Genomic DNA, 12,510 nt, shown 5'->3' on the forward strand with positions numbered 1-12,510 from the left:
GGAGAGAGAGCTAAAATGAAATAATGTGCATAAAGTACTATGCAAACCTTAAAGTAATAAAAAGTACATTATTATTATCATATTATTTTCATCTTGTTCAGTGGAGTTCAGATAGTAATGGTATTAGGACAATTTATTATCCTGCTATTATTCTTTTATGTCTAATGTTCTATGGACTGCTACTACTTAGGTGGATGAAATGACTACTTTCTGGAATTGAATAAAAAAATATTAGGATGTAAGCTCATCTTGTGTGGATTCCATGAAAGCATCTTTGAGACAATTCTAATAGCAGACTAGATGACTGGAATCATAGGTGCTTCATCCTGTTAGCTTTGATTTCTTCTGGTGCATCTCTATATTTTGAAAGATTTTCATTCCATGTAATTTGGAGATGATAAATATTTGATATGGCAACATCTACTGAAAATGTCATTCTTAAGTTATTATGTCTGGGTAATTGTGGGTGACAGTTTTGTCTCTGAATGCTTCAGTTAATGTACAGTTTATTTGTTGAATTCTCAAGGATGCTTTACAGTCAACATATGTATTATTTACTTACTAGTTACATAACCCTGGGCAAGTCACTTAACCCTGTTTTTCTTAGTTTCCTCATCTGTAAAATGAGCTGGAGAAAGAAATGGCAAACCACTCCAGTATCTTTGCCAAGAAAACCCCAAATGGGGTCACAAAGAATCAGACACAACTGAAAACAACTGAACAGCAACAAGAACAGAATTTGTGTTTTTGGGATTTGTTTTCGTTTATGAAAGATAGTGAGCTTCTGGTATAGAATTCTGTCCAACCGAACAGGTTTTTCTAGGTTTCTAGTAGGTGCTAAATTTTTGCAACTTAAAGTAATATGGTGCAAAGTTTCTACTATTTACTTGAAGAATTTGCATTGATCAATACAGCCAGGCTTCTTAAAAACTACCTTTCTGTAATTCCTGGTGGCAATGACATGGTCCTATATCACTATAATAATCTCCTCTATTTTTGTAAATCCTCATGACTCAGACATTTGTCCAATGATTATTTGCTGACATATTGTTAATAGGATACATGTGAATGTTTCTATTGTTATTGTAACTATTATTCTATTCTTCTCATATTTTTTCTTTTCTAATTTTCCCCCACCAACATTCTTGTTTCATTTATAATTTAATTTTTAATCCTCTAAAACTTCTGCTTCATTTCTTTCAAGAATTTGAGTTGCCCTTGTGACCAAGCTGTGTTTATCTTTTAGGACTTGTTTGTACATGTTTTGAGTTATTTTCTTCTGGACATTTCAAGCATCATTGCACCTCCTTATAATGAAATATTTTTTGTTTGTTTTTGTTGTTGTTGTTCAGTTTCATGACCCCATTGGGAGTTTTTTGGCAAAGATACTGGAGTGTTTTGCCATTTCCATCCCCAGTTCATTTTACAGATAAGGGAACTGAGGCAAACCAAGTTAAGTAACTTGCCCAGTGTCACACAGCTACTAATTGTCTGAGGCTGGACTTGAACTCCTGGCTCCTGACTCCAGGCCTGGCACTCTATCCATTGTGCCACCTAGCTGCCCTGTTTGTTTGTTCACTCATTCAGAAATTCCAGCCTTACTTCTTTTTTTTTTTAATGGATGAATGAGCATTTATTAAGCACTTACTGTGTGCAAAGCACAGAGGTTAGAAATAAAAAAAAAAGACAGTCTCTGCTCTCAAGAAGCTTCAATTCCAATGGGAAGACAATGCATAAGGCAGGTTTCACCTGCAGATAAGAGGGAAAAGTCCCCTGGCCTTCAGGCAGCAGCAGCAAAGAAGGCTTCTCCTTTAATGTCATTTCCACAGAAAAAAATGTTCTCCATTTCTGATGTTCGATCATTTGATAGTGACAAGAATTATTTTTTAATGTATAAACAAAGTATCTTAACATAGGCTTGATGCAGAGTGTGGTGAGTATATGTTTCCTATTTCCTTTTTTTTTGTTTTGTTTTGAATAGATTTTATTGATGTCTCTTATTGTTATATCACTGAAATTTCTCCTTGCAGCCTTCTTCCTGCCTCTTCCCAGAGCTTTCACTTTTTTTAACCTTTAATTTTTTATTTTACTTTTTTCTCAATTACATGTAAATTTTCAACATTTTTTTTAAAAATTTGAAGTTCCAAATTCTCTCCCTCCCTCACCTCCTCCCTCCTTAAGAGGAAGCAATTTGATGTAGATTGTGCACGTTCGGTCATGCAAAACATTTCCATATTAACCATGTTGCAAAAGAAAATGTAGACCAAAAAAAAAAAGCTCAAGAAAAATTAAAAAAGTAAAAATGTATGCTTTGATCTGCATTCAGACTCCCTCGGTTCTTTCACTAGAGATAGATAGCATTTTTCATCATTAAGTCCTTCAGAATTGTCTGGATCATTATATTGCTGAGAATAGCTAAGCCTTTCACATTTGATCATCATACGGTATTGCTGTTTCTGTGTATAACATTCTCCTGGTTCTTCTCATTTCATTCTACATCAGTTCATATAGGTCTTCCCAAGTTTTTCTGAAAGCATCCTACTCATCATTTCTTATAGCACAATAGCATTCCATCATAATCATATACTACAACTTGTTCAGCCATTCCCCAATTGTTGGGCATCCCCTCAATTTCTAATTCTTTGAGTGGCATGGATCTTGATAGTGAGGACTTTCGGCTCTGCATCTTCAGAAGCTATGGTAGCAACATTATAAATACAGTTGCCAGATAGCATCTCCACTGGGGATGTTTCTTAGGATGATCACTGCTTGGTCTGGAAGGTGCTACCTCGGCCAGGACTCTTGGGTTTGCCTGCCATAAGTGGTAGCTGGTATGGGTAAGAAAGGCAGTCAACCTCTCCATGATGATTGCTCCCCTCAAAGGTGGCTGGAAGGCAGGACTGGAAATAGGTCCAGTGGTGTGGGAGGCACTGCTATTTCCAAAGTTTTTGAGTTAAGGGTCTAGGACTGTCTCCATCATGGTCTGAGAAGAGGAGGGGTGTCAAGGTGGTGCTGGTGGTTTGAGTCCAGCCTTACTTCTTGAATTGGGTCTTTGTGTTAGGATCAGGCTCAGCCCACTTTTGGAGGGAATCCCTTGTTTGGTTCTCATTTGCATTCCTGATTTTCTTTTCCCAAGGTATTAATACAGTGTTATTCAGGGAGCCCAAGAGTGGCCAAGACTGGAAGCCTCCATACTTTCAGTGTTCCCAAACGCTTTGAACTATAGTGAAGTCTTACTGATGCTTTCCAGATCTGAGCTCTACAAGCTCCTGGCCTAGGTTTGGGTCTAGTTAACACAGCAGCAGGCTCACTAGTTGTTGGAGATCAAGTGTTGCAGTGAATAGAGTCAGGAAGACTCATCTTCCTGAGTTCAAATCTTTGCAATTTGATCTTTGTGAGTGATCATTTGTGTGGGATAGTATCAAAATCAAATATTAGTTTTGTTACCTTGGGCAAGTCACTTAACCCTGTTTGCCTCAGTTTCCTCATCTGAGGAATGAACTGGAGAAGGAAATGTCAAACCACTCTAGTATCTTTGCCAAGAAAACCCCAAATGGGGTCACAAAGAGTCAGACACTACTGAACAACACAAGACTGCTGCAGATATTGGTTTAATATTAGGAAAATAATTATGACTATGCCCAAATGAAATAGGACACCTCTGTCTCTGGAGTGAATCCCTTATCACTGGATTATTCTGGCAAAGAGTGATCATTTGTGTGAGATATTATAGAGGAGATTCATGTTTAATGTGAGAGTTGGACTCAGTGAATGTGGAGATATCCCTTCCAAGTCCACAGTCTTTTCTAATCTCTTTTATTTTGCAAGTGAAGAAACAGACTCAGATAGGTAAAGCAACTTTCTCCAGGTCACATGGGTAACTAGCAGTAGAGCAAAGACTAGAGCTCAGAATTGTGACTCAGCCCAGAGCTCCATCCACAGTACCATGCTCAAGGAAATGGTAAGAAAGAACTCGTCCAAGAATAGAAAGCTCTTGAGGTTGCCCAAGAGGCTTATGGGAAATGGAAAGAGTAGAGCAGCATTAAGGGAATTTCCCTGAAAGGCAGAAGTTCTTTTATGACTTATGATTGAGGCTAAAAAAGAAAAGTATGAATACTTCTTCTCTGACTCAGCCAGGTTTTGTGATGATATTTGCCAAGACAAAGTTGTTGAGGGGGGGAGGGGGGAATTATTGTAGAAGTTCAACCATAAAATGTTATGATCTCCTTAAATGACTAGGAGAGTTTATTTGAATATTTGAGCTAAATAATTCAAGAGAATGGGAATTAAATTTAATGAGCACATTCACAGTTTTGTGTGATCTGTTTTTGTCCCCCCAAAGTCCCAGATATAATCGAGAAATTTGCCCAAGTTGAGGTTAAGAGAGGTAGTGAAAAAACTGGACCTCAGTGTCTCTGAATCTTGGCAGTCAGTCCTGCCTCCCCACTTCTTCCTTCGTTGTGACTTAGAGCACATACTATCTCAGTTCTTTTTCCTCCTTTATTGCTGTTACCTGGCTTACTCTTAAAGGAGAATGTTTTTCTTTATTCCCTCCTTTATTTTTTTCTCTCCAGAGACACAGAGTTCACACTACATAAGTGCCAATTCTGTGTGTTTCTATGGCTGGACTTAGCTACCAAAGTAATCTGCCATTTCAAAATTGATGGCTTGTTCTAAGATAGTCATCTTAGAACATCTTAGAAGGCCCTCCTGCCTTCTCTTCTTATCACTCATTTTCACACACCTTTCTCCCACTTTGTGTCCATACTTCTAAAGGGATTACTTTTGTATTTTAATCTCATTTGGATTGAGGGAATGGAAAAAAAAACACAAAACATTGATAAACAAAGCTACTATGTCCTGTAATGCAACTGTACCAGAGCTATAAATGTGGGGAGAAAAGAATAGGGAAGGAGAGAGAAGATAAAAAAGAAAATTTCCAAAGAACTAAGGATAAGGAGTCAAGATAAAAGGGGGAGAAAGACAAAAACAATGACTAAGGATCCAATCAGAAGACAGAATATATCTTAAGTTCTTTGAGGGTAGAGGCTGTTTCATTTATGTCTTTTTATCCCCAGCACCTAACACAGGGCCGGGCATATTTTTTGTTGTTCATTCATTTCAGTCATGTCAGACTCTCTGTGACCCCATTTGGGATTTTTTTGGAAAGATAGTGGAATGGTTTGCCATTTCCTTCTCCACCTCATTTTACAGATGCAGAAACTGAGGCAAACAGGGTTAATCAACTTGCCCAGGGTCACACAGCTAGTAAGAGTCTGAGGCCAGATGAGTCTTCTTGACTCTGGCCTCTCACTCTATCCACTGCTCCACTTAGCTGCCCTGTCTGGCAAATAGTAGGTACTTAATAAGGGCTTGTTGATTGACTGATTGCATTTTTTGAGATCAGATGGTTGAGGAGAATTCCCACACACAAAGAGGAAATGAGACTTGATTTTTAAAAAGAGTGACAGCCTGAATACTATGTTTAGATCTTAAATACAGATACACAGCTGAGAATTCTTTTATTCCTTTTTTTTGCATTGTAGACGAACACGGTAATTTTTTGGTGAAAATAAACTTTAGTTCATTACTGCGAAGGAAAATGAAAAAAGAAACAACATCCAATGACCCACTTTCCTGAGAGTGTTGGCTGAAATTAAATGATTGATAAAACATCACCTACAATTAATATTTAGATATATTTGCTTTGGGGCAACAAGGTAACACAATGGTTAGAATGCCAGCCATGGAGTCCTGAGTTAAAATCCAGCTTCAGAAACCTACTAGCAGTATGACCCTGGGTAAGTCACTTACCCCTCTTTGCCTCAGTTCCTCAACTGTAAAATGAGCTGGAGAAAAACATGGCAAACCACCCCAGTATCTTTGACAAGAAAACCCCAAATGGGGCCATGAAGAGTTGGATACAACTAATCAACAACAACAACAACAACAACAAATTTGCTTTATGAGTGAAGCAGCTAATGGTGAGTACTATATCCTCCTACTTACTCTAGTAGGGGTAAAGTAGGTAAGGGGAATGGAATTCTATGGCTTTCCCTGTAGCACCGCCTGTTCCCAGGATTCCTTCCAGATGCTGGGTTATGAATCTGTAACTGAAAAGAAGCTAGGACAAGCTCCTCCTAGGCTGAAGGGTTTGTCTTGTGGCCACTCAGCTAACCTGGGAGGGAGGGATGAAATTATGTGAGGGAAATGGAGTCACCATTCTTTAGGGAGGAGAGGACTGATTAAAGGAGTGCTGTATGGAAATTGTTCAGAGTCAGAGCAAAGCTTCTGGGATGATGATGATAGGGGTGTAGGGAAGGGAGGTTCATAGTGCAGGGAAGTCAAGACTGCCAGATATATTTTGGCATGGACCTGCCAGACTGATACAAGTGATGCTTTGTTCCAGACCAAATTAATATGGGTTTTGTTTTGTGAGAAAGTCGTTTACTCTACACAAGTTTCTTGCAGTGTCTTCTATTTGCTCTTCCTGGACCTGGTGTTTATTCCTGCTCCTTTCTCTGACAATCCATTTCAGCTGCTTTACTTAGGGTTTCTTCATTTTGGACTTCTTATTCATAGGCCAAATCACTGTTTCCCACTCCCAGTTTGGGGAACCAAATCCTTCTGGATAAAAATGTTTCCCTTGTAATGTGTTGAAAAATGATCATTTGCCAAGAAGTGTCTCTGTTCATTTTTCTTCCTTTAATTAATCTTCTCCTACAGTGCTTTGCACATTCATTATCTTTCTTCCTTCTTGTCAAAATGGTAATAAAACTTGTTGTCCTTTTGACACGGCCTAAAAATCCTGAAATAATCCACAGCCCATGTTGATAATTTTAACTTACTGTATGCTTAAATGTTGAATTAATTATACATTACAACTTGAACTCACCAATCTAATTGTATTAGTTCTTTGTTTTCTACTTTGCTTTGTGGAGTACTATGCTTGGCACACTCTTTAACTGAAATATATTATCTTCTTAATCATTAGAGGACTGTGTATTATTCTGTATAATTAACTTGACATTATTTTCTTCAGAAATTTAATTCATTCCAGATCTTGGTTTCAAAGTGAGATTTGTATGATGCATAATTAACACAACAAAAAAATCCCCCAGAAACCCACAACCTTCCCAGTAACTGCTTCCTCCAGAATAAAATTCAAAGCTTCTATGGAGTTCAAGACTTTGTTTTCAGTGATTACAATATGTATTTATGTGTTTGTTGCAGTATGTGACATTCCCCTTCTTGACATATGTGATTACAATGTCTCAAGAGACCAGTGCAAGAAACTAGGAGGCTGCTTTTTAAAAGAAGTCTGCTATGTAAAAGCTACTCCAGGTAACTACTTTATTTAAAAGTTGGTCAACTATGATTAGAAAAGCAACAACTCAGACCCAGATGGGGTTGTTAATTGCCCAGAAAAGTGCCTGTGTTACAGAAAACTGGAAGCATTTTAGCATTCCCTAGCGAATCCAGTCTGGTCAGTGCCTTAAAAGCCTGGCTGGCTTTAAAGAATGTTCAGATCTAGCTTGCTTCAACCTCAAATGGTCTACCGCAATGGTCTTTGTATGTGGCTGAGGGACAGAGAAGGTATGCTTGAAACTTTTTTCTGTCTACTCCCTCTGAAATTCTAATTTTAAGTGGGCAACATCAAGAGTAATTTTCTCTGGAGAATTCTGTCAGTTTGAGTGAGGACAGTGGAACTAAGTGACTCATAAAATAATGAGATGATTAATTTGAGGAAATGATATTTCAGAAAAACAATTTTTGATGATGACAATTTATCATTGTCATTCATCTTACACAAATCCCTAATTTTGTTCAGCTGGAGGCTATATCAAGAAAACCAAAGAGACAGGTCACTGTCTGAAATGCATGTTGTAAGAAAGACATAGATGTGATTCATAATTACAATAATATATGACATTTATATAGGATTTAAAGTTTAAAAAGTACCTTTACATATTACCTTATTTGATTTTACTTGAACTTAACAAGGTGAAATCCATGGGAATAAACATAAAAGTCTTATACTTTGGTTCAATAAATCAACTTCACAGTATAAAATGGAAGCAGATGGTTAGACAGCACATTGTCAGAAAAAGAGCTGGAAGTTTTAGTGCAATTCAAGTTCAATATAAGTCAGCAGTGAGATGTGGCAGCCAATAAAGGTAATAGAGTCTTGCTTCCAGAAATAAGGAGGCGAAAGATAATCCCTCTCTCGTCAGTTCTGGTCATACTCCATCTTTACTTCTTGGTGTCACAATTGAAAGACATTGGTAAACTTGACCGCCATCTAAAGGAGAGAAACTAGCACGGCGAAGGACCTTGAGTCCATGTCATATGAAAATGGGTAGAAGAAACTGGGGAAATCAAGAGAGACAGAGAAGTTTAAACCTTTAAAGTGCTGTCATGTGGAAGAGGGATTAAGGTGGTTTGGTTTGACTCCAGAAGGCAGAAACAAGAAAAGATACAAAGAAGGGTGGAGATACATATATACATACACACAAACTCACACACAAACACACACATATATAAATATGTATATGTATATATGTGTATACATACATATATAACAATGTATGTAATATACACATGTATATATTATACTAGATGTATATATAAAGATAACTATGTATATGTGCACATGTATGAGTGTACATATATAATATGCACATTATCTGTGTATATAATATATGTATAGTGTATATATTATATATGTGTACATGTACAAGCATATACATACATACATACATACATACATACATACATACATAAGAGCTAGAGAATGGCAAACCACTTCAGTATCTTTGCCAGGAGAACCCCAGATGGGGTCATGAAGAGTCAGACAAAACTGAAACGAGTGAACAACAATATGTGTATATATAACACACAATATGTGTATATATAAATGTTTTCCATATATGTATAAATATATATGGAAAATGCCCCTCTCTTCATAATCAGGGCTGTCCAAATATGGAATGAGCTGCTACGGGGAGCAGAGGCGTCCTCCTTCACACTGCTCCTCACACAGGGGCAGGATTACCATTTGGCAGGTATATCCTTCCAGCTCAGGGGCAGGGGCTCCATGATTTCATGATTTCCTCCTTAATGCTCAAATGGGTCTAAGATGTCATTAACATTGGTATTTCCTCCAATGATAGAAATGAATAATCAAATTGTTAGTCAATTACCTCATGGCTCTACTCACTATCCTTATAAATTCCTCATCCAAAATGCTCCTTTCCAAGCTGACACTTCCTTACATCATGGTGCCAGCAACTATTGGCTCCTGAGAACAGAAATCAGCCAATGCTACAAATTAGGGTTTGAATTTACTGTTTTGTTTATTGTCTAGACTAAACAAAGTGATTAAGAAACTGTTAATAACAGAGATTAAATTTAAAAGTGTGTTAAATATTTGTTGGCATAGTGAATAGAGTACCAGGCCTGGACTTAGTAAGATGTTCAGATCTGACTTCAGACATTCACTAGCTATGTGACCCTAGGCAAGTCACTCAAACTCTGTTTGCCTCTCATCTCTAAAATGGGGATTATAATAGCACCTACCTTTTCAGGATCAAATGAGATAATAATTGCAAAGTATTATAAAAATTAACTAACTAATTAATTAATTATTTGCAAAAATGAGCACAATTCCTGGTGCATAGTAAGCTTTATAAAAATATTAGCTGTTATCTTCCTCCTCCTCTTCATATATGTTATCTTTCCTTATTAGAATGTAAGCTGTTTGAGGGCAGGCACTGTCTTCCTTTTTATAGTCATATTCCCGGCACTTAACACACTGCTTGGAATATATAATATTACTTAACAAATGCTTTATCATTTATTCATTCATCCTTATCTTCCACTTTGTGTTAGTCTTATCTATTTCCTTCCATAAATTCATCCTAGGGAGTGTACTCAACATGCTAGGGGTTTCCCTCTTTCCCAGGCAGCTAGGATTATAATAGCATCTTCCTCCTAGGGTTGTTGTGAGGATCAAATGAGATAATAATTGTAATGTACTTAGCACAGTGCCTGGCATATAGTAGGTGCTATATAAATGTTAGCTATTATTATTATCATTATTATTATTATCATCTTGACATTGCAAGGATAATTGTGGAATACATGGGATGTCAGTTATGTGACCATCCTCTTTTTTTCTCATATATGTCTTTGATAACAATTTTTTGCTTTTCCTTAGTAATTTCTACTTTGTGCTGTATGACACTGTGTTCTTGCTCACCGCGTAAGCCCTTTTCCATGGCTCTTTGGTTGATCTTCAATTTAAATTCTTTGAGAACCATAGCATGCTATGACTTGTAGCCATAGAAAAACACCAGAACAATATTGGTATCAAAAAGATGGGCCTTTGTTTCAGGGAAAAGGTGGGAGTCATTAAAATAATTGTTGTCTTTTTCCAAAGACTAAATCATCGCTACTCTTCCTGTTCAATTGTAGGCCCAACTCATTGTCTTTTTGAAGTGTCCTAAGTTCTATAGGATGGCAGCTAGGTGGTGCAATGTATAGAGTGCAGGGCCTGGGGTCAGGAAGACTCATCTTTCTGAATTCTAATCTGGCCTCAGACACTCACTAGCTATGTGATCCTGGGCAAGTCAGTTAACTCTGTTTGCCTCAGTTTCCTCATTTGTAAAATGAGCTAGAGACGGAAATGGCAAACCACTCCAGTATCTTTGCCAAGAAAAACCCTAATGGGGTTCCATAGAGTTGGACGCGACTGAAAAATGACTGAACAAAAATGACAGCAACAAGTTCTCTAGTTTGCGCATCCAAACATAAATTGTAGTCTGGAAAAAGAATTGTAGACATTTTCAGCCACTTGTTTTGTTAGCTTGAACATTTTTGAATCATTATCGATCTCATCCTGCAGACTCCTTAATGTTTTGGGACTTGTTATTGTTGAAAGGAAAATTCTTCATTGGGCTTTCGCTCTGATTAACAGGGAAAAACTCAAGACAAAGAGAATTAACTTAAATTAAAAGGATTTTACTATAAGTACATCAAGGTAGCCACACGTTAACTGCCTGATCACTGAGTATCAGCAGTAGCTTCAAGCTTATATAGTTAACTTAAAACAATTTAGATAGGTCCACCTCAGCAAAAGAGATTGGGAGCTTGCATCTCAATTCCTCCTCAAGATAGGAAGAATGTGACAATTTGCAGGGAAGGGTATGTGACAACAAACTGCAGACTTGGTGTCTCCTTCACCACCACAGCCTCGCCCAACACCGGTTGATAAGTAGGACTGGCAACAATGGGATGCTGGGTCAACATAACTTTTTTTTGGCACTTAATAGTATTCTGTTTTTTCCAATTATATGTAAAGGCAGTTTTCAACATTTATTTTTGTAAGATTATACATCGACATAACTTCTAATACTATCAGCACAATGTCACAGAGGAGTGTCTGGAGGACCTTACCAGTCATAGGGAATCCTTCCTCAACTTGGGCCATGTTCTGGATGCACTTTATAACAGGCAAACTCCTTTGCTGAGTGTATGTCTCTCTGAATTATACCTCAAACGATAATGATAATGATTTTCTAATCAACGTATGTGGTCAGTGAATATGGATATCTCTGCAGTGTAGCTTTTTACAGGACTTTATGTAATTTTTACATACGTTTGAGGGGACACCTCATTGGAGGAGAGCTTTTAAGTTCACATTTTCTTTTCTACAGGTAGCTAGATGGCATGGTGGATAGAACTTTAATTGGAAGTCCGGAAGACCTGATTTCAAATTCTGCTTTGGACTCTCAATAGCTATGTGAACTTGGGCAACTCATTTAACCTCACTCTGCCTCAGTTTCTTTAGCTATAAAATGAAGATAATGATAGCACTCTCCTCCTAGGGTTGTTGTGAGGATAAAAATAGGATATTTCTAAACCATTTTGTAAATGTTAAAGCACTAAATGAATGCCAACTATTATTATTATTGAATCAAGTGCATTTTAAAAAAGAAACACAGCTCTCCTCCAATGAGGTGTCCCCTCAAACGTATGTAAAAATTACATAAAGTCCTGTAAAAAGCTACACTGCAGAGATATCCATGTTCACTGACCACATACGTTGATTAGAAAATCATTATCATTATTGTTTGAGGTATAATTCAGAGACATACACTCAGCAAAGGAGTTTGCCTGTTATAAAGTGCATCCAGAACATGGCCCAAGTTGAGGAAGGATTCCCTATGACTGGTAAGGTCCTCCAGACACTCCTCTGTGACATTGTGGTGATAGTATAGACTCTAAGACTCTAAGAAAAAACACCGTCTGTTTTCTTACTCTCATAAAGAAATCCTCACCTCAGGGGCCAGGCTCTTTATAACATAGAAGAACCAATCAGCTAAGTGGTTCTGATAGGCATTGTTTGTTGTTTATTTATTTGTATGCCTATCTATGCATCCATCTATCTATCCATCCATCCATCTATCTATCTATCTATCTATCTATCTATCTATCTATCTATCTATC

General features: G+C 37.4%; 1 protein-coding gene across 1 annotated transcript in view; it reads left to right on the forward strand.

The window, feature by feature from the left end:
• Positions 1-6,037: 6,037 nt before the first annotated feature.
• Positions 6,038-12,510, forward strand: part of LOC114046182 (testis-expressed protein 29-like) — a 20,757-nt gene continuing 14,284 nt past the window's right edge. Inside the window, exons 1-2 of the mRNA XM_027866414.1 lie at positions 6,038-6,152; positions 7,234-7,344. Coding sequence (XP_027722215.1) covers positions 6,038-6,152; positions 7,234-7,344 — 226 coding nt within the window. The remainder of the gene's footprint in view (positions 6,153-7,233; positions 7,345-12,510) is intronic.

The sequence above is a fragment of the Vombatus ursinus genome, unplaced genomic scaffold (genome assembly GCF_900497805.2).
Source record: "Vombatus ursinus unplaced genomic scaffold, bare-nosed wombat genome assembly UNPS02014781.1, whole genome shotgun sequence".
Lineage (NCBI taxonomy): Eukaryota > Metazoa > Chordata > Mammalia > Diprotodontia > Vombatidae > Vombatus > Vombatus ursinus.